This window comes from Benincasa hispida, chromosome 6 (assembly GCF_027475165.1).
Source record: "Benincasa hispida cultivar pf3 chromosome 6, pf3_genome.v1.1, whole genome shotgun sequence".
Lineage (NCBI taxonomy): Eukaryota > Viridiplantae > Streptophyta > Magnoliopsida > Cucurbitales > Cucurbitaceae > Benincasa > Benincasa hispida.
Window position 1 is genome coordinate 57,933,052 of NC_143483.1, and position 22,538 is coordinate 57,955,589.

At 32.8% G+C, this 22,538-nt stretch overlaps 2 protein-coding genes across 7 annotated transcripts; one reads left to right on the forward strand and one right to left on the reverse strand.

The window, feature by feature from the left end:
• Positions 1 to 1,587: 1,587 nt before the first annotated feature.
• Positions 1,588 to 7,698, forward strand: NIG (NSP (nuclear shuttle protein)-interacting GTPase). Of its 4 annotated transcripts, none has more exons than XM_090314618.1 (16): positions 1,645 to 2,023; positions 2,368 to 2,476; positions 2,731 to 2,792; positions 2,954 to 3,041; positions 3,156 to 3,217; positions 3,304 to 3,400; positions 3,563 to 4,012; positions 4,726 to 5,005; positions 5,117 to 5,203; positions 5,284 to 5,393; positions 5,498 to 5,653; positions 5,760 to 5,864; positions 5,953 to 6,021; positions 6,307 to 6,478; positions 6,569 to 6,617; positions 7,123 to 7,698. In XM_090314618.1, the coding sequence occupies exons 2-16, from the start codon at positions 2,378 to 2,380 to the stop codon at positions 7,259 to 7,261; spliced, it is 2,025 nt and encodes a 674-aa protein (XP_090170744.1). In that variant the 5' UTR covers positions 1,645 to 2,023; positions 2,368 to 2,377; the 3' UTR covers positions 7,262 to 7,698. The 4 variants fall into 4 exon arrangements, with proteins under 4 accessions (XP_038890018.1, XP_038890016.1, XP_090170744.1 ...); XM_039034091.2 differs by having other exon boundaries at positions 1,648 to 2,023; positions 3,156 to 3,220; XM_039034090.2 differs by having other exon boundaries at positions 1,588 to 2,023; positions 4,726 to 5,203.
• Positions 7,699 to 8,320: 622 nt separating this feature from the next.
• LOC120079738 (uncharacterized) lies at positions 8,321 to 16,548 on the reverse strand. Of its 3 annotated transcripts, none has more exons than XM_039034092.2 (13): positions 16,179 to 16,548; positions 14,615 to 14,895; positions 14,165 to 14,238; positions 13,899 to 14,058; positions 13,795 to 13,819; positions 13,577 to 13,666; positions 12,930 to 13,101; positions 12,762 to 12,835; positions 12,024 to 12,093; positions 11,130 to 11,201; positions 10,901 to 11,037; positions 9,652 to 9,725; positions 8,321 to 8,600 (listed from the first exon to the last, which is right to left on the reverse strand). In XM_039034092.2, the coding sequence occupies exons 2-13, from the start codon at positions 14,805 to 14,807 to the stop codon at positions 8,539 to 8,541; spliced, it is 1,203 nt and encodes a 400-aa protein (XP_038890020.1). In that variant the 5' UTR covers positions 14,808 to 14,895; positions 16,179 to 16,548; the 3' UTR covers positions 8,321 to 8,538. The 3 variants fall into 3 exon arrangements, with proteins under 3 accessions (XP_038890020.1, XP_090170746.1, XP_090170745.1); XM_090314620.1 differs by lacking the exon at positions 16,179 to 16,548 and adding an exon at positions 15,055 to 15,452; XM_090314619.1 differs by lacking the exon at positions 16,179 to 16,548 and adding an exon at positions 15,048 to 15,154.
• Positions 16,549 to 22,538: the final 5,990 nt, after the last annotated feature.

Genomic DNA, 22,538 nt, shown 5'->3' on the forward strand with positions numbered 1-22,538 from the left:
ATTTTACAGAAAGAAGAACTTAAAATTAAGGCGAATAATAAAAGAAAAACCTACAACATCGATTCTAATGAACATGACCATGCTCATGTTCAGAGAGGAGTAAGTTTCGTTTTGATGTGATATTTTAATAATTATTCAAATATGAAGACATACCATGCAAGGCGTGTGTATATATGTATCTATATTTTTGAGAATCAAACTCTCGACCACGGTTAGAAAAATCTTGATTAAATAATCTTTCTCTAATAGTTTTTCCATTAGTTCTCAAACATTACATTGATTAAAAAAAGTGTTGTTTATATGATTAATTATAGGGTTTTCTACACAAAAAAGCAGTAGTCATTTGTTATAATTGATTAAGTGGAATATAATTATTAAATGACTTGTATGGAGCATGTGGGCATCTAATATTATGATAATTTGATAAATGAGAATGAAGAAAATTGATTGTTTTTTAGGAGCATTTATGAAGAATGTGGAAAGGGTCAAATCTCTTTAAGAAAAATGTACATAGGCTCCCTCCTTTTGTGGATATTTGCACAAATGCCATTTCCTTAGTCATGAGCGATAGGATACTACTTTGATGCATTATTTTGCCAAAAAAAAAGAAAAGAAAAAGAAAAAAAAAACATCTTTTTTGGAAAAAAAAGGAAGTAAGGGGAAAAAAATACTTATCGACCATAGAGTGTGTTTCTAGTACTTTTTGGACTAACGTAGGATGATTTGCAATTGATTGAAGCTCTTCATTTAATTTATAATGATTTTATTGCATCACCTAATCTATTTTGGTAAAAAATTGAGTAGATCAAATGATAAATTAAGATATATGAATTGCCCAAAACAGGAAAAAGAAAGTTAAGAAGTACGAACTTTCAAAATTTAATTCACTTAAGAACATTGCTAGGAAAAGTAAACATAAGAAAAAATCATCCCATGCATTATCAACCATAGAAGAATCATACACAACCAAACTCTTAAAGAATGTACATATTTGAACAATCAAGATTATTATACTTTTCTTAATTGTAGTATTCTAAAAAGATACATTATTATATAAATGACTTTCAAATAAGCTTACAAGGAAAGCAACTTGAGAAGAACTCAATGATAAAGATATCGATTATGGTTATTGGAAGTTCGATCTTTCACCATCGCAATTGTCAAACTAAAAAAAGATTGACAAATGAAGTTTCTCCTTTTAATTTTTATAGCATCATTCCACTTCCAACACACACGGATAGACCAACCCGAGCCCACAATTATTGGGCTTAAAGTATCAAAATTTTGGGCCCGAAAGTTTCTCACTGGGCTTCAGTTACCACTTTACCAGACCAACTACCGACTTGTCGTCTTAATGCTATATTCGTCGGCATGATTCCATTTCCGACATGTCGTTTCCGTTTGTTACGTTGTTTAATTTGAGAATCATAGAGAGGCAAAAACGGCGCAGTAATAATGGCCAAAATCGTAATTATAGGAGAAAAGAAGGGGCAAATAGTTAGACGACAGTTGGCAATTCGATTTGACTGTCACAGCAATTTCGACAAAAAATAAAGACTTAACAGTCCAACGCCATCGAACTCGGGCGTGCGATGCGACAAATGTTGGAACAAGATAATTACTCTACACCCGAGAACACCGTATAATATCCCAGATCCATCCCCTTTCTCTCTCTTCCATTTCTTCTTCCATCCCTCTCTCTCTCTTAAAATCTTTAGGCAAAAGCAGAAAGGAGTTTTGGAAGCTCTTAGCTGTACAATACGAAGAAGCCCGTAGTTACCGATACTGAAGAAAAAGGATCTGCAGTTCTCTCTCTCTCTTCGCGTTCGTTTTTTTTCTTTGTTTCTCAGATGCTGGTGGATCGATTGAGCTTTATTGTCAACTTGAAAGGCTGCTGAACTAGAAGAAGTAATCGTGTCTGTATGCTGATTTTTGTCCGTTTCGGTTTTCATTTCAATCTTCTGCTTGTCTAGGGTTCTACGGGCGTTATTCTTTTTGATTCTACTCCAGTTGTTCAACTTAGGTGAGGTTTTACTTTTTCAGATCCGCAGTTTGGATTCTTGGACTTTTGGTAGTTAATTTCACGTTTTGTTTGATTGCTGGAAAAGAAATGTGTAATTGAAATCGTTGATTGTTGACTTCTCCAATTGTGTATTTGAATTTTCGTAAGTTTATTTTTCAACGTATTCTTGTTGCAAGTGGTTAATCTCTTGAAATGAACACCGGATAAAACGTTTTATTTACTTGTTTGAGTTTCATGAAACTTATAGGATTGATACTGATTTTGGCGGGGAAATTCCATTTGAGTTTGTCTATTTGGTGTTTATTGCTGTTTGTTTTGCATAACGTTGATCTTAATTGAAGTAGGTTGGGATATATGGCGAATCGAGTGAAGGAGGATGAGAAGAACGAACGGATTATACGCGGTCTTCTGAAGTTGCAGGAGAATCGCCGGTGCATCAACTGCAACAGCCTGGTACACTATTATTACCTTTCTCACTGTCATGTCTCGTTTCATTGTATTTGCTCGATTCAGATATCATAAAGCGGTACTAAATGAATATAAATGTTCGTTTTGCTATCAAGAAATTCCAGTCGTTCCTTCTGACCCGTTCTTGATTTGGCTTCTTCAAATCGTAGTTCCATGAAAAGAAGTTAGAATGATCACTACGAGACCTTTGGTTATAGTTTTCACGTTAGATTCAATCAATTTTATTGAAACACATGCAGGGACCACAGTACGTCTGCACAAATTTCTGGACGTTTGTTTGCACAACCTGTAGTGGAATACAGTAAGTGTGCATCGTTCTTGTGTTTGGTTCTTGTATTTCCGATTTCTCCAAAGACACACAAATCAATGGTGATATAGTTGCATTAGTCTTATGGAGTAATGCTTTTGTGTATCTTGTTCATTTAATTGATAAAAACTTATTTTATTTTACTAATCAAATAGCCGTGAGTTCACACACCGGGTAAAGTCAATATCAATGGCCAAATTTACTTCTCAAGAAGTCAGCGCCCTTCAAGAAGGAGGAAATCAGGTATATGCTGCATATAGATGTTTACTTTTGTTTCTCAGAGACACACCATTACACTGTAAAGAATCATGATTTTCTTATATTTTCCTTTTCTTTCATCTCTTTTCATGTTCAAAGCGTGCAAAGGAAATTTACTTTAAAGAGTTGGATCCACAGCGTCATTCTTTTCCTGACAGCAGGTCGTTTTATTTTACTTTTCTATTGTTAATGTATGCTGTTATGTAGTCCAAATGGAGGTTGTTCTGAGACAAAGTTTTCTGTACAGTAACGTTGTGAGACTCAGAGACTTTATCAAGCATGTTTATGTGGATAGAAGATATAGTGGTGATAAAAATTTTGACAAGCCGCCTAGGGTAAAATCGGTGAGATGCCCCAAATCCTTCTTTGCTAATCTTGCTTATACGTATCTGAAGTTGAAGTCAGTAACTTTTATCATATGATTAAATTTTTAAGTTGTGTTATGTTAGTTTATTATGATTCTACACAACCCAATCTTGATTGAACTCTTCTGTGATCCTATACAGGGTGAAAAAGAGGACTTTTATGAAACCAGGAGAACAGATACATATGCAGGAGGTTCTAGAAGCCCACCATATGAAGACCGCCGCTACAACGAAAGGTCTAGTCCTGGGGGAAGAAACTTTGATGAGAGAAGAAGTCCAGGATCTGATCACGAAAATCGGCAGTTTGGTGATTTTAGGAAGAGTCCTGCTCGTTCTGAAGTTGTGAATGATTGGCGTCGAGAAGATAGATTTGAAAATGGAAAAAGAGTAGAAGATGGAAGATTATCCGATGGAGATTCAAAAATTGGAGGCAGGTCACCTGAGCGACCAAATGACCTGGATGCTTCCAGTCCCCCCACAGTACGGCCTGTTAGGGATATTTTGGGAGAGAACGTATCTCCACTTCGTGTAATTGAACCACCAAAAAGTAGTGGTACTAGCAAGGTTCCTGATAGCTCCGTGCATAAACAGGTGAGATTTTCTTTCTCTTATATTTATTGCAATTATATTACATATATGTTTCGCATTGATATCCTTATTCAATTACCTGTTCCCCTTTTCCTATGCTTTTATCTGCATAATATTTTCCATCAATAATTCCCGTGTCAATAACCTTTCATCCTTCTGAGGACTGGTATCTGTCCATTTGTTTGAGCTCTTTCGTTTAAAATTGATCTAATTAAACATATTGGACATGGTTGTAGCATATATTACAAGAGTAGTTGGAATGATTTAGAGAATTGTGCTTAGTATTCAATTTCCATGGAAATAGTTTTAGTTAGCTCCTCTTGCGAAATAGTTTGTATATATCTTCACGTAGTAAGGTTTTCATGAGAGAAACCTCCACATGTAGCAACTATTGATCCTCATTATCAACAGCAGCATTTTGATCTGTGCCTTGTTCTGTACCTCTCTGTTGTTAACCGACCGGCTTCGTTACTTATCATTAGCTCAGTCTTGAAACACTCTATCTTATCTGCTAACCTCTCATAATGGAGCTATTTGTTGCGAGCTTTTGTAACTTGCTACTTGCGAATCTGTTGGTGTTAACTCATCAACTGTCATTCCATCTTTGTGTGACTGTTATTAATTATTACTTTTTCCATTGAGATTACTGTTGCCTTTTTCCATTGTTTCGGCAATATATCGTATTTGAACTGATACCATGTATTATTAAATTTCAGAGAACTGCTTCTTCCAGTAGCTTAGGGTCCATCAGTGAGAATGTTGTGGAAACTAAATTGGAGCCTTCTGGAAGTTTAATTGATTTTGATGCAGAACCTGAACCTATTACTTCTGCAGTTCCACAGCCACCACAAAGTTCTGCTCCACAACCTATAACACACACCGTGAACTCTACAAGCGACAACAATTGGGCCTCGTTTGATGTTGCCCCTCAGGCACCTCCTGCTCCTGCTAATGTTGGCACATTAGAGTCTGTACTTTCCCAATTGTCAGTTTCAGGTTCTGTTCCTGGTGTTTCAGGATTACATGCTGCTGCTGGTGCAATACCTAATGCACCGGTAGGCAACATGACAATATTACCAACTGGTTTTGATCCTTCTTTTGGATCAGGAGGGAACACCCATATGCCTCCTCCCTTTTCTGGCGGGGCACCTTCAGCTGCACCAGGGGCTGGCTTGTCAACATTTCCTCCATCAGGTGCTTCAGCATCTGGCTCTTGATTTATACTAATGTAATTAGTCCATATTGCTAAAAATGCTTGTCATGTCATGGTTCAGGGCAATGGTCTAACATGCAGTCGCAGACACATTCTTTATTTCCTGGTGGTAATTCTCAGCCTGTGGGTCAACAATTTCCACCGTCAATTGACAGATCCATCAATCATGCGGTTTGATTGTTATAGACTTGTTTGCCTTTCTATTTTCGATGGTATATTGTTTAAAAATTAAAACTAACTTTGTTCATCTTATTTTTCCTGGTGATTTCTGGTAGCCATGGAATGCTTCACAAAACTCCCAAGGACCTCTAAGTAATCCAGCAGCACATGCACCTCAAGATTTTTCAACTCCTTCGCAGGCAATAACTTCTGGTGTACCACAAACTTCTGCACCTGAAGTAAAGCCAAGCGGGAGAAAAGAATTGCCAGCCGTAATTACTTTTTCCCCATTCTCCTTGGTGTCCCATTAAGTAATTATCTCTGGCTTGTGTCGATCTCCCTACATTATTACAATTGACAATTTTCAATCATCTGCAGGATCTTTTTACTCTTAATTACTCATCGTACCCTGCACCAGTTCCTGGGTGGCATACTGTTCCGCCACGCCCCATGGTTTATGCAATGCCATATAATTCAGCAATGGTATTTTCTCTAAGTTCGGTTTTTCGATATTTTCACAAAGATTTCCATGGACAATTTAATGTCTCTGAACTTTCATTTACTTTTACAGCCCGTACCAAGTTTTCCACAATCTTCTACATCTACAAATCCGTTCGATCTCAGCAGTGAACAACCACAGGTATGTTGATGTTAACTTTTACATTTGACCTTTTGTAATATAAAAAGTTGGTTGTGTAATCTTGCCCCAACTGGTTTAGACTATCGATCTGCTCCTTGTGCATGAATTCACAATATTAAATTCTTGTACTTTAAATTCGTGCCTACTGTTTTATAAACTTGATTTTTTATTTTTCTGAAGATTAAGCTTATAAACACTATCTATGTCTTTTCTTATAAAGAAATAAACGCTATCTATGTTTTGTTATCTACTTTCTATTCATATTTTCACGAAATTTTTATGCAGTTTCCTTCCATGGCATCATTGCAAAATGCTTTGCCAAGTGGGCAACCTACATCAAATTTAATACACAATCCCGGCTACGGTAATCCCACATCGACATGGATGCCACATCAGCCACCATCTAACTTATTGCAGTTGCCTCCCCAAGGGCCGTATCCATCTACAATGCCTTCAAGTAAAATGATCTCATCCTTTTAACATATACAAAAGATCTCACTATTTGGCACGCATTTAACATATATACAATTCTGCTATGATATCTCAGGGCCACCTTACATGGGACAGCATGTAGCCAGCAACGTACAACCTTACAGGTAATTAGTGTGTGTATGTTTTTCTCTATAATTTATGCATTCATGTGAAAAAAAAAATCATTCAAAGACTTGTTAGATGAAATAATATTAAATTTACCTTTTCACTCATTAGCTTAAGCTTTTAGGTTAATTGATGATTTAAGATAGTATCAGAATAGGTGGTTAATTGGTGGTAACAGAGAAGGTTTCATTTGACAACCATTTTGTTTTTTAAAATTAAGACGTATAAACAATATTAGTACTTAAAATTTTCTTGCTTTATTATCTACTTTTTAAAAATTATTTTACAAAAGCCAAATTAGTAGTTTTTTTAAAAAAACATGATTTTGTTCTTCAAGTTTAGAAATTCAGAGTGTGTTTTCGAAGCTGATAAACTCCTGGAAACAAGTATAATTTTAAAAAATAAAATAGTTATTAACCGGAACCTATATTATCACATGGAGTCCGAACAGTTTCGACGTGTACTATGGATTTTCACTCTATGCGACATTGAAATTCATTTCAGGCATCCTGGACTTAGCAACTACGGTAACGAGGGAGCCGCTAATGCGTACACAGACATGAGCCAGCAGACAGGTGGTAGATTCTCGGCACCCGCTGATCCGAACCCTTTCTCATCCACCGGAGGTAACCCATTTGGCTAGTGAGAAAATGGAATAGCCTGCCCTGGCATTATTGTCTTGTCTTATTGCTCACCATCAAGTCCCTCGGTGAAAAAGTTTTGGTATCCATTGCAAGTCTCTTATTATATTATGTTTATCAGTGAGATAAAACGAGTCAAAATTATCCTGTTGGCACTGTACATTTTGTTTGATGTCCGAGGGGGAAAAATCTTAAGAGAGAGAGAGAGGAGTAAAAAAAAAAATATAGGTTTCAAATGGAGGCGTATATTATTTCTCTAGGCTATGGTTGGTGATTTTAGGTGTTAGTAAGAGTTTCCAACGGGTTATTTGTGCGTTTATTTTTACCTTTCTTTTCCTCAAGTTGTATAATTTTTCTTTTTGTTTGTTTGTATTTTATTTTTTCACTCTTTTTTTTTCCCTTTGTGTTAATTACATAATTTGTTCATTATTGTGAGTTATGATATATTGTTTGGAGAAAGTTGTAGCAAAACAATTCAAATTGCAGGCTTTGCAGCGACGGTTCAGTGAACTCTATTTGTATACACTAAAGATGTTGAAAAGTCATGTATGATCTTTCGCTTTACCTTTAACTATTTTAAAAACTATTAGCAAAATTTTTGGTTAAATTACAAATTTAGTCCCTAAATTTGGAGAAAACTAGAATTTAGTTCCTATGATAAAGACTTTTTTTTTTTTTTTTTTTTTTTTTTTTATCAAACTTTAGGGACTAAATTTGTACTCTTAAAACCACGGAGATCAAATTTATAATTCTGTCAAAGATGTTTTTCGTTTAATTTTATTGGCATTTTGCATAATTCTTGTCTGTATTTATCCGAGCAAATTGATTTTTTAGACCAATCCTTGATGTTGGGTTAAGTTGCAAATAATTAGTATGTTAGGGACTGAAGGACTAAATTCTAACCTTTTAATATTATAGGCAATAAATTCAACGTCCTTCGAACCATGGAGACCAGATTAATTTACTGGCTAGTTATTTAGTCAATCAGTCAAACAAGTCCCCATTTATTTATTTATTTATATATTTTCTTAATATTGTGATTTTATAGTAAGTTGGGCCTGTTAGTAAATAAGCTTAATAAGCTACTATATATTTACAAATGAGGCAATGTTTTAGAGGACTACACTTTTTATCTTTTCCTAATTGTTGAACAAATCAAATCATCAAAAATAAAATAAAAATAGGCTTTTGGAAATTACATGTTTAGAACTTTGCAATCCAATTCAATCAGTAAGGAATTTTGGAGCGACGCAATGAATGAACGAGGGGTCGGTTTCTCTCATACAGCTCCTACTACCATTTGCCTGTTCCTCCATATCACTGGAGCCACCAGCATCCACACTACAACAAAAGAGAGAGAGAATTAGAATTTATTCATTACTTCTTGAGGGTGCTTCAAAATATAGATTCGAAAATGGTTTTGAGTTTTAAATGGAGAAAGTATGGGTCTTGCTCAAGTAAAGGGAGATAAGTTTTTTAATATAGAATATTTGTTTGTAGATTAATTTTTTAAAAATATAGATTCCAAAACCCAATAGGCAACTGAAGGGTCTTTCTTTTCTTTTTCCCGAATGTTTTATTAGGTATGAATTATGTATTTTTTTTTCTGGTTTTCTATTTTTGTAAGACGAAACGTATGCAATCAACTACTTTTTAAGTTCAATTTTTGAAAAATATAAAATTAAGTATGTTATGTTATGTAATAATTTGTTTTTTTTATAAAAATTATTATCATTAATTTTAAAAGCAAACATGGAAAGATAGTTTAATTATAAAAATAGAATATGGTTTTTTTAATTTCATAAAATGAGAATTAAAAGAGTTATTTGAGTTGTACAAATATGAAAAATGGACCTTAAATTGTTTTTTTAAATATAGAGATCTAAGTTACTGTTGAAAATAGCAGGTCATCACACACATATATATTAAAGAATAGGCACACATATTCATGTTGAAAAATGAAGTATTATTATTATTATTATAAGAAAAAACTACTTCCAAATTTTAAATTATGAAAACAAAAGACAGGTAGGTTATCAATCATGAAACATCTTTTCCAAAGTAGAATAATGAGAGTAATTTTGAAATAATTAAAATTACTTTTGTCAATTTTAAAATCATTCTGAAAGTGTTTTTACTTAACTGAATGCATCAAATTTTTTAGCAATTTTTAAAATCACCGCTCAAACATGTATTAAGAGTAACTTTCAATTGTAGAAAGTTTTTTTTTTTTTTTTTGAGAAATAGAAAATTTTCAAAATAAAAGAATCAAACAACCACGTTTTCCAAAATTAAAAAACAGTATGCATATCAAATGACACCAAAATGTTTTCACAAAAGAATCTGCAAAGATAATTTCAAAAATGAGAAGCAAACCTCAAAAGAAACTTACAGTAAACACAGACAGCGAGCCATTCATTGACAATCCGAACCCAAGTGCTTGTCCATCCGACGTCAATTGTCCACCTGCACAGTTTTAAATTAACCATCAAACCAAATCAAACCCAAGTTCTGATCTCTTTTCCTCCACATAAACCGTAATAAAAAAGAAAAAAAAACTTGAATGCATTTCGAGCATCACCTATCGTTGTGCATCCATTCTCACCACTCACATAAAAAAAAAATATTAAAATATTTTTAAAAAGAAAAAAAGACAAAATTTGACACATAACAAATTATGATGGAACGATTTGGTAAAATGCATAAAAATATGTGATGTCCAAGACATACGAATTATTTTTCATAAAAAAAAATTTAGAAATAGAATTGTCACATTAATTAAGGGTTAGTTGGAATCTAGTCGATGTCGAGTCGCCCATAAAAGGGTCCATAGGAATCTTTGAGTTGGAGTTTATTGCCTATTTAAAAAAAATGTTAAGTGGATTCAAAAGTCACGAGGAGTCAAAGAGGCAACACTTAGTGGCAACTAAAGCTTGGTTTTTAATAACGGAAACAAAGATAAAGAGAAGGAACCTAAAAGTCGGATTCCAGAAATGAAAGCAGCCAGATTTGGTTGGCGTTTTAGTGTCGACATTGGTCATGAAAAAAAAAAAGCATTAAAAGATGCAGATGTGACTTTTGCCAGTGGATTTTGCGTCAGTTTATATGGTTAATTTAGATGTGTTTGTCTTTCATAAAATCATTTGTTTTGATTTTAAGAATCAAGAACTTTATTCCCTATGTTATCCAAAAAGGAAAAAAAAATATTAAATTTTATAATTTATTTTTTTTTTAAAAAAACATTCCCATTCTTTCAAAAGTTGTAAATTATCCTTCACCATACATAAATGTTTAAAAACTACCACTAAAGTAGAAACCCGTTGAAATTTAGTATGAAAATTAGAACTTGAAATAGATATGTTGGTGATTTGAAATGATGTGGATGGAGAGTGATTGATTCCCAATTTTCATTAACATAATTTCTACTACAAAAATAGTTTTCAAACATTCATGGAAGATAACAAATGTTATTGCAAAATTTTAAAATATGAGTATTTTCTTAAACAAATGACAAAGTTGATTGGTACTTTTTCCTTTTTTTTCCTTCTAATTTAGCTTAAAATATGTGTTATATAATTCTTTTTTTTGTAAAGAACGCTGAATTAATGGACAAAAAAAAGTTGGGAGTGGGGGAAACGTACTTTCGAATGGGATGATTTGTATTCCAACCAATCAAAAGCATTGCAAAGTACATTGCTCCGGTGGCGAAAACCAAGTGAAAAAAACCATAGCCATATGGGACATCATCTTCTTCGTCCTGTTTGTCATCCTTCCTGAACTGCAGCTTTTATCAATTAACTTTTTCCCCCTTTTTTTTCTTGGGAATAATAATGATGAAAATAAGCTTTGTGAGAGTGCAGAAGAACGCACCTGGAAGCACTTGGAGTCTATTCCGGTGGAGAATGTTGCTATAACCATTGCGAGTACAGCAACGATAAAGCTCTGTCACACGCGTTATGATTGTTGTAACTTGTGTAAGAAAGAGGTGGAGGAAAAATAGAATCATATCATAACAATAGAAAAAAATATAATATTTATGTCATTTGGACTTTTAAGGAGAGAAATGGGAAACTACATCCAAAATAATTTTCTGTCGACTGACTTTTAATTTTAAAATTAGTACTCGGACCACTTGTAATAATTTTTACTAACGAACTTGTGAAATCATTAGTAAATAAAGAAAAGATATATCGCACTAAATTGATGATAAGCATTAGTGTGCCATATAAAAACTTCTATACCAAATCAAGAATAGAGCTTTACTTTGGAAAACAAAACCCCATTACAAGGGTTTTGGATTTTAAATCTCGTTTGACAACTAATTAATTTTTAAAACATAATTTTTGTTTAGAATTTGATTAGGATTTCAGATATTTCTTGAACAAATGTGAAAACCATAATTGAAAAATGGTGAGGAAACAAATATAAATTTCAAAATAGAAAATAAAAAACAAAATTGTTATTAAAAACATCGATTATAATTCTGAGTTAAATTTCAAAAACAAAACTAAATTGTTTAAACCTATTTATTTCGTTACTTTAAACTTATTTATTTGGTTAGTTTTCAAATTTTGGTTTGAATATTGAAAATATTTGCAATAAGTAGTAAACAAAACAAAGAAACTCATTAGTATTATAAACTTAACTATTAAAAATAAAAAAAATTGAAAACAAAATGGTTATCAAATAAGGTTTATATAGAATGTATTTCAAAAGTAAAAAGATATAGAAATGGATGGAAGGAAAATTAAGAAAAAAACTTACTATAATGGTAAGCCAGTCGGTTTTGGTTGAAGTCTCTGCATTTCTAACACACTTTCCTCCTCCTGGTTCACTACAAGGAAATTATCCAAATTAGCAGCATTTCCAAAATTCCTAAAACCATAACAGATTAGTAACCATATATCGATACATGAGAGTATTTTGTTGTAAAATGTAATGCAGATTATTGCAGAGGATGTTTATTTCTAATGTGTTTGAACTTTGAAGGTGTGGCTAGAAGAATATATCTCGTAACATATCAACTACAGGAATCGTTGTTAAGAAGAATGCCAATCTCTCTAGTAAAATGAAATCCAAAGTTGGCCTTCGTTTAATGATGATGAAGGCATGATGTCGCCTTGCACTTAGGTTTCTTAGAATATAAAAGAATTGTTGTGAGTGCCCTTTTACTTAAGAAAAATAGGCTCCTCACCACCAACCTGAGCAGATTAAATTATGAATTGATAGAACTTTTGTAGTAATAGAAACATCTATGACTTTTGAGTTCCAAAGAAGCACTTAACTAGTTTTTAGAAAAAATAATACTTACAGAAAAACTGTTAACTTAAAAACACAACATTCAAAAGTTACTTAAAACTCAAACTCAATGAGTTCCAGTTTAGGTTATAAACATTTATCCTAAAGGTCACATCGTGGAATATATATAATCAACTAGACAAAAGTACTAAACTGACAGTTATGATGGCTATGAGAGATGGGGATGAAAGAAGATCGCCATACCTCCTAATGGCACACCAGCAGATAAAAACTATGTAAAGCCCCATCAGACCCGGAGTCAAGATTCCAGCATTCACCTGTTGTGGTCTTAGTTAGCACAGCAGCCATACACCAAATCATTCAGTGATAGAGAAGTCTAAGAATGAATATGTAAATTGTGTTGGAACTTACTTTAGGATGGAGAGAAACGCTGGTCATGAGTTGGAGTAGTACCAGTGTCCACGTAATGAAAAAAATGTTGAGAAGACAAGTCGGCTGTGGCACATACCATATGTACATCGAAATGATTCCCACTAAACAGATGACATATGCCATTGTTGCAAGTAACATGATGTGTATTTGACTGCAAGAAAAGTAGCTTACATTTAGAAAACTACAAGTTCAAGACCATAGCCTATTGCTTTCTCATATGTAATGCCATCTTTATCATTTCTCATATACATTGAATCTTCAATAGACCAGTCTCGGTCATACAAACACAAAGTTCAGGCTTATAAGAAATGAATCTGATATTGCTGTGCTTGCCAAATGAAAGGGGCAGAAAAACGAAATTATCACCCCAAACGTTTGTCAAAATGTCAAGATTTAAATTTAACTGTCAGAACGTTTCTTCAATTAAATCTTCAAGATCCTTTTTTTTTTCCTTCTTTTCTTTTAATATTTTTATAGATGTATTCACTTTTTTCGTTAAGTAAACCATTCACACCTGCAAAAGTTCTGCAAATTGTAAAGTATTTCAAAGCTAAGTCAAATCTGTGAATAATTCTTTTTCAGAGAGAACAGATTTGGTATACAATGAATGAGGTAACGTAGCTTACCATCTGTCTGCAGGCTTGTCGGATTGACAACAATCATTCAACCATGTTATAAAGCTTATCACGCTTACAAGCTGAATCAGGAGAAAGACCCTGAAAATGGTAAAATCCTTTAAACGTCATGTTCCAGCAATCGAAATATTCTTGTTAAATTCAAAATATATTCCACCAGCTTCTGAAACAAAATTTGAAGTAATGTACATCGGCGAAAAAGGAAGTACCCGGCACCAAAATGTGCAACGTCCCCTGCAAAAATATGCATCAGAAGTTTCTTTTTAGTTAATTTAAACTCCTTTTTGGGGGGAATGGGTGAGGAGGGACTAACCATATAACCGAATAACGGTGGCAGGAAGCACAAAGGGGATGATTATGAACGCAATCCATAAGATAATCTTCGCAGACCACCATCCAGAATGCCAAGTACTTCTGCGTCCTCGCATCTTTGAAGTGCCAGTTGTAGAAAGAAACATGGTGAAATAAAATATCTAAAGTAAACGTTAAGGACTAGATATTGACCTTAAATTGAAATTAAACTATAACTCAAAGACAGAGCCGACTCTTCTGTAGCGACTTCAATCATCTGAAGGATACAAAGCAGCCCAAGCTTACACGAAGAACTCCTTCAGCACCTAGGCAATCACGCGCCCCGTGACATCCTTTTAATCCTAGGCCCATTCTCAAAACATGTTAGATTCCAACAATTAGTTGTAGAAAATAGTTGACAAAATTGTTGAAATAATGCCATGTATAAAATGTTGAAATGCAATGCATTGCCCACTCTAATCCACACGCTAAGTTTAAGTAAAATCAGTACTACTTCGGATGGCAATCAAACAAATGATCATTTCGCTCCCTGGTTACTTTTAAACACGTTCATAGATGAAAATGGCATTAAATGATAACTGAAGAAAATATGTGCCAACTACACTTCAACAATATAAAGGAGATGGCTGAAAAGAAAACAAGGGAAATTGTAGTAACAGCCTGAACATGTATCAGAATTCTATAGTAAAAAAATAGTTAGGAAGAAAGGAGTCTTACTTTCCATCTCCGTCAATGCGCCACGGCCATAATCCCGGACAGCCCATGCCAACAAATTAGCAATTAGAAACATTAAAGCATAGATATATCTTGCCATCCAAGGATTGGACCCATTGCGAAATTGGCTACACCATGTATCAGCCTTGAATATGCGGCGACCCTCATCGGCGCTTCCTCCGCCGCTAGTCTCCATGTCTACTTAAGGCAGGCTACATTTCATCCATTACTCGTTGTATAGTATAGAATCAAATTGGGTTTTCACCACTGCTTGCTTCTCTTCCCTGAAGCAATTACAAAAGTATTGGAGGCGGTGCGGTAAGAAATCTCAATGACTAAGCGTAGAAACAAGAGTCCAAAATTAGGTGTGTGAACAGTGGGTTAAAAACTGAAAATTACAGTTTTGAGATCTGAAATAAGAAGTTATGGAATTAACTTATTACTGCGATATATCTTTTCCTTTCGTTCTCGAGATCTGTCATGTTAAATCTATGTAGCAGTTTATGATGGATCAAATCAACGCCATCAAAAGCACGTTAGACGGCTTGAGTTAATTTCAAGTTTCAACAGAGATCCTGTGCCGCTGCCACACCCCTCTAAAAAGAAATGAATAAAGAAATAAAAATCAGGACCCCTTCCGCCCGGCACGGCATCTCATGCGCCTTTCGGCGATCAGCCAACAATCCAAAATTTCAACACTATAATTCCAGAAAAGCTGGTTCGTCGGGATACGTGCGAGCATCAATCATCATCAAGTTTGGGCAATGGGCACAAAAGAGACTATTTCTTGAAATGTAAGTCCGCTGCAGGGGAATAACTTCTACCAAACTCCTTCTATGACGATTATACCCCGAATTGAATTTAAATTAGGACTACAATAAAATAACCATTGATACTTTAACTGTCAGCTTGGTAATTGCATCTGTGTGGGCTCGACTCTAGACCAAGTTTCGCTAAGCAGTACTGTACAGGCATGGAAAAAGCAGGAACTACCGAAGACCAAATTTGAAGCAAAATGATTCTTCGTTCATCAGTTTCCCTGCGGATGCGGATGCCATTGCTTTAATTAAAATATTTACCTCGATCGAATTAGCCTCCAGAAATGCAATTTTAACATTTTTCAGGACAAGAATTTCTGACAAACTGTGACAATATACCGTAATCTGATTGTGATAAACATAGATCCAATCGCTGTAAAACCTTTTCCTCCTTCAGATTGAACACGAAGAAATATCTACCGAAGAACCTATTCATTGGACGGCAACGAAAAGAGAAGAAAGAAAAGCAAGAATAACTAAATTTCTCACAGAGGAAACCGACTCGATGAAGAAATGCAGTATTGGTACACATTAGTTTCCGATTAGATTCAGAAATCAAAATTTCGATCGGAAATACTAGACCGATCCATTACCACAACACATTCGCACTCAATCCTAATACAGATTTTCGGAGCGAAGAGTTAAAAATCATATAACAATCAGCAGGCGTACCTCAGCAGAAAGCAAAGATCAAACAGTTAAACTGACAATCCGATGAAGAAGAAGAAGAAGAAGAAGAAGAGACGTACCTGCAACGGATCCAGTTACAGAACTCGAGAAGAGAAGATTGAAGAGATTGAAAATGTTAGTGCAGAAGGCGAATGCTCGGCGTCCTTCCTCCGGAAAAATTCTGCAGAAAATCTCTCCGGAGCGAAGAAAGGAAGCAGAGAGAGAATCTGGAATTTGTTTAAGAATTTTGAGAGTTGAATTATATAAAATGAAAGAGAGAGAGAGATGCTTTTAGGAAGGTTTGCTTTGCGGTTGTGTGCTCTGTTTCTTTTTCCCGCCGTAAGCTTCTTGTTTTCGTTTCAACTATCTTTCTCCTCGTGACGTCCAACTTATGAAGTAAATTTCAGCTTTAAACTGAAAAAAGGCATGTTACAGTGCTAAATGAATCCTGATTTCCCTCACACACACATATATATATATATATTAAAAAAATTTTTTTTATTCTTACGTCTGATTTTCATTTGTTGTTTAAATTTCAAAATGTTATATAATTATTAGAGTCTTGAGATTGGTTCTAATTTAATCCTTATATTTAAAAATATTACATCATTAATTAAGATTTGAGTTTTGTTTAATTTAGGCTCTCGGTTTCAAGATTTATAATTTTGATTTTTCACTTAATATCCGCTCTTAAGTCATTAATTTAAAATAATAATGAAGATAACTTTAAAGAGATATTTGCAAAAAAGACAAAACAAATTACATTAATTAGGTCAATAGTCCACTTATTTTTTGTTTGTAAAAATGGCAAAAACAAAATCCAACTTACATATATAAAATATGTAAAATATTGCAAATACCCTTTATTAATATACTTGATATACTCGATAATGATGCAGATATATTTGATATACTTGTCAATCATGCACTCGTTTATATTGTTGATAAACTGATACACTTGACTGATATATTTGTTAATGATGTACTTAATTAACGAACTGTTGATAAATTTGTTAATCATTTACTCATTTATAATGTTGACAAACTTGATACACTTGACTGATATACTATTGATTAACCTAGATAATGATGCACTCGTTTATATTACTAAAACACGTGACTGATATATATTTATATACTTGATAATGATGTAATTGTTTTTATATTGCTAGTACACTTGACTAATATACTATTAATAAACTTGATAATGCACTTGTTTATATTGATAAAATACTCGAAGAATATATTGTTGATATACTTGATGATGATACACTATCTTATCTATTCGGCGAACCGATTTTGAGTCGACCAAACTAGTGAGTCAAATATTTCGGTCAGCTCGGTTTCATTACTGAGCCTCTTACACCACTACTTCTTCTACATCAGTGTGGATAGATGGTGGAAGGCCCTTTGGTCGTCCTTAAAAGTCTCAAATAAAATACAGATTATGATGTGAAAAATGCATCACAATATTTTTTCCTTCTAATCACAATTTAAATAGGAGAAAAATCTCAATCTCTCATCAATGTGTTTGTTGTGGTTCTGGGCTGAGATGTTACCTGCCGAGGCAATTGCTTTGCGTAATGGGCTCCAGATGGTAGATGAGTTTGGGGCTCTCTAATTTTTGGATTGAATATGATTTTCAAGCTTTAGTTACTGCAATTCACACCAACAAGTTAATTGAATCTTCTCTAGATGTTATTTTGGAGGAAGTGTAAGATGATGGGATGATCAAAACCTATATATGTGAGTTTAATTATATTACTCGAAATGGTAACGATGTTGCTCATAAATTAACGAGTTGGGCTATATCTAATATGTCGAGGCCGGTCTTTGCTCGAGGTCCGTTTTGGGTTTTAATGAGTTAGTTTGTAACCCTATGGTGCTATTCCTACTTAATGTATTTGTTCTTTTGCTTAAAAAAAAACAACTATAACTATAAAATAATACCTTGGTTTTGTTTTCTATAAAAATAGCGGTGACCACCTAATTTGAAAATTAAGGAGATAAGATTTTGTTGTGTGAGAAAAATACCATATCAATCTTAATAAGAATAAAATTGAAAATAAAAAATATTGACTCTTAAGATAATTTACTTTGAAAAGTTGACAATGAACAAATTTTGTGATATACATGTCCTAAATTAACTCAACCCACAATCTTTTAATTTTTTTTCTCAATGATAGCTAATTTGAGAATAATGGTTTCTGGTGTAAATCCATCCCTCTTACAAATTCTTACTTGTTCACCATCAAAATTGACCCTTGTTCAAATTAAATATTAAAATTATTTTGAATGATAGGTGAAATTATTTAATAAGGATAGAAACATGAGACTCAAACCCTAGTTTACCTTGACAAGCAAAGGTATAGTAGATGAATGTTTGACCTCAAAGCTAAGTTTGATGCATATATATATTAAAATTGAAACACAATAATAACATTTCAATGTAATAATAGTAAGATTGAAAAAGGGCAATAGTTGTTCTTGTTGTCAAAAGAGGTGAAAGATAATTAAGAAGAAAAAAAAAGGTCAATAATGCTTGAAATTGGCATGCAATATATTGCCTTTACATATAAACAATGGAAAAGAAAATGGCTTTTTTTCATAAATAATAATAACTAAAGGAAATCAATGAAACAGAAAGAAAGAAGTTCCCTTTTCTTTCCCCTTTTTCTTTTTTAATGCTTTAGTTCTATCATAACTTGAAGGTCTTTTTTAAGAGTACCATTCATTTCAATTTCCATAGCTCTTTTTCTCAGGTCATTAAACTTTGTTGCATCACATTTATATTCTTGTTGAAGCTTCTTTTCTTATGTGCAACTTGTAATAATGTGGTCTCTCTTTCTCAACTACCAGTGTTTATTCATATATAATTTCGTTTATGATACTACAAAAAAATTGAGATTTCATGACATTTAAAAATTGTCAGATTTGAAATTCGTAATAGTTATTTTCAATTGTTGTATCGCCTGTAAAGGTATATTTTTCAATCACAGTTTTTAAAAAAATGTCATAATTGGTCTTCTCATGATAATAAATAATTGTCAATAACAAATAATTACTGACAGTTTTAAATTGTCATTGTCAACTATATTATTACATATTATTATTGTCACCAATTGAATCAAAATTAGGTATTTTTCGTAGTGTTATGGTTATTGACGACAATTATAAAATGTCAAGAATTAGTATATAGTGTCATTTTTCTCTTATCAAGAATATCTGAACCATGACAAATGTTTTATATCATCAAATATTCTATCATGATATTATTTTTTTGTCATACAATTTCATATTACAATATTTTTGTATTGTCGATAAAATACATTTTTTTTTGTTATTTCTTTCTAGTCCTATCATTACACATATAATTTTCATAATCAAATAAACGTAATTGAACACAAACATAAAATACTTTGATATATATATATATATATATATAAAAGTATCATAAAGTTGATAATATTTTTACAAAAAGATTGACTAATAACAATTGGTAAAGGGTATCTATAGCTAGGTAAGCACAATAAGTACATTGCAACCACAATTTTGCAATTAACCCTACAAAAAATCTTATGAACATATATTCACTGCTCCAATGGATTTTTACAAAACCTATTAAGAAAATAAGAATTGATGTAGAGTTCAACTCTATACATCAATATTGATAATGATAATAATAAAAGAAGGGTTTACCTTTCTAATGTCAATAATTTATCCAACTTATTGATATTGTCCAAAATATTGATGTCGTAACCTACATCCACAAGTATGACACTACATTATGAAATTGGGTAAATATTTTACTTACATAACATTAATGTAATAACCTATATCCACAATACATCCATGTCAATGATCATAAGATTATTAATTTCATGAAAGTTTGTGTACACAACCCAAAACATACCAAAAAAACATTTCAAATCATAATATACTCCAAAGGTAAAGAAACACGACAATGCTAACAAGCTTCCCCAAAACACGATAGTAAACACATAATATTAAACAATAAATAGTATCCTTAAACAAGTTACTAAGTTACTTGGCTCACAAAAAATATTCCTTCAACCTGTACTTATCTTTAAACATTGATCACATTACGTCTTCCTAGGAGAAAATATACAATATAGCAATTTAAGAGTAAAATTCAAATGTCATACAATAGTTAATAATTCACCCCTATGTTGTTCTTACTGCCCCCAACCATGTGAATTGATATGTAAATTCTTCTCCAAAAAAATATTCTACATCAAAATACATACCAAAAGCAACAAAAACAATAAAGTATCTGATATTAAGCAAAATATACGTGTGAACCTACAAATTCAACCCACTCAGATCGCACATAGTCAATATTGTCTTGTGTGTAAATATGAGATGAGCCTTTTATCTATAGACGAGAAAATCGATCTTAACATATGAAACTATAAATAAATTACATGAAATTATTTGAAGCTTTATACATACTATGTCTAGAATCGACGTGCTCTTGGACAATATTATGTCATGTGTAAACCACATGACATAATAACCGCATTCTATCACTCCTAGTTGTTTAGGACACTGTACATAAATATAAAAAGAAATATATAAATATGGTAAATAAGGTACATATGAACATATCGTGAAGTTTTTCAAGTCCTATATAAAAAAAAGAAAAAAAGAACAAAAAGATATCTAATTAAGATATAAGAAAAATAGTCTTCTAATGGGTACCAAGTCCACTAAGCCTTTATCAATTTCAATAAATCAACCAATAAGAAACCAACATGGATAATATAGGCAATATGAAAATGAAATGCTAGAATTATAAGTCTTTATCATTTTCAATAAATCAACTAATAAGAAACCAACATGACTTTCCTTTTCTTTACGAATTGCTGGAATTATAAGTAAAATATTGCCCAAATTTCCTGTGCAAAATGAAAATCAAGTTTACACTCATGTAGAAATCGCCTAAATAAACATGAATTATAAATAGGAAAAAAAACATTACTCATTCATGTAAACATCCACTATCATTAAAAAAAAAAAAAAAAAAAAATCAAATTTTAATTGGAGGTTTAAACTAAAAGTCCTAAGATTGACACAATCTCAAACAATCCATCATGAACAATCTTGTTCCACATTACGTATTTTCTAGAACATCCTTTTTTTTTTTTTTTTTTTTAATTTTCTATTCCACAATGCATATTTTCTATTGTTATTTACATATATGTGTATTGATCACTTAAAACAAAGTAATTCTAACCATAGTGAAAATAGAAACATACACCATGCATGCAACATAACAATGAATGAAGAATCGAAAATATCATTTAACCAATTCATTTCTAATACTTGTACACTAAAAACCACCTCAACAAAGCCCTAAAAATCAACAGTTTACATACCAACCATTACCTTTTCACTAGCTAATTTCGCCTCACTCGTCTTGCCATCTCCAGAAGGGGCAATGAGTTTTATTTTTCTATCACCAAAACTTTCTTATCTCCACAACAAAACCTCCTTCGTTTGAAAATTTTATTTCAGATAATATGTAGACCTCTATGTTCCTTAAAAAGTTCGAATGTGTGAAGAAAGTCTAACAAACATTATAACACTAAAGTTCACAAGTCAATCAAGAAAGATCCAACTTTACAGAGATAGAAGTTTGTTTGTTTGTTTGTTTGTTTTTTTTTTTTTTTGTTGTTGTTGTAAACTAGCACGACTTCCTTTGTACTTACCATCATCAAGATCGATAAGCATTCACCATCAATTACGATGGAGCATTGTGAGCAATTCTACCCCTTCAGGGGAAGGCAACTAGACAAGAACACAAGGAAGTCATCAACTTGAAACAATTTCATATTAGCTTGTTTTCATGAATGACCTATTTTTTAGTCAATCAACTAGTGAGGAACTAAGATTACTACAACTATCCAAACATTAAGTCCACCACCAAATAAACATGAGAAGTGGATTGTAATTTTATTTTATTTTAATAATATACTTGAATAGCTAACTAGTTCAAATTCATTAAGGTCTTTAATTTTTCTTTCTTTTTCTTTTTTCACACCCCCAATAACCATCAGACCTATTCATGATGGTCCTACACTTCTCTCCGAGCGATGTAATTCAATATTCCACAATTCCATTTCTGACCTGTTGAGAAGTGAACTCATTTTTATTAATGTGATCCTATAGACTCCTATTCAAAAAAGAAAGGAAAAATTGGCAGTGTCACTCCCTCTTACATCTTTTATTTCTTACCCAAAAATATACAAAGAAACCAAATAGAGCTGCCCCTTCCACCAAAACCCTGCATCTCTCCTAGACCAACTTTCATTCTTCGTAGAAACACCAAACACAATGATAAAAATCACAAGCAATTGATAGAGACTCTATACATCTAACTTAGCACACCTATTGTTCAACTATCCACATGCTAAAAT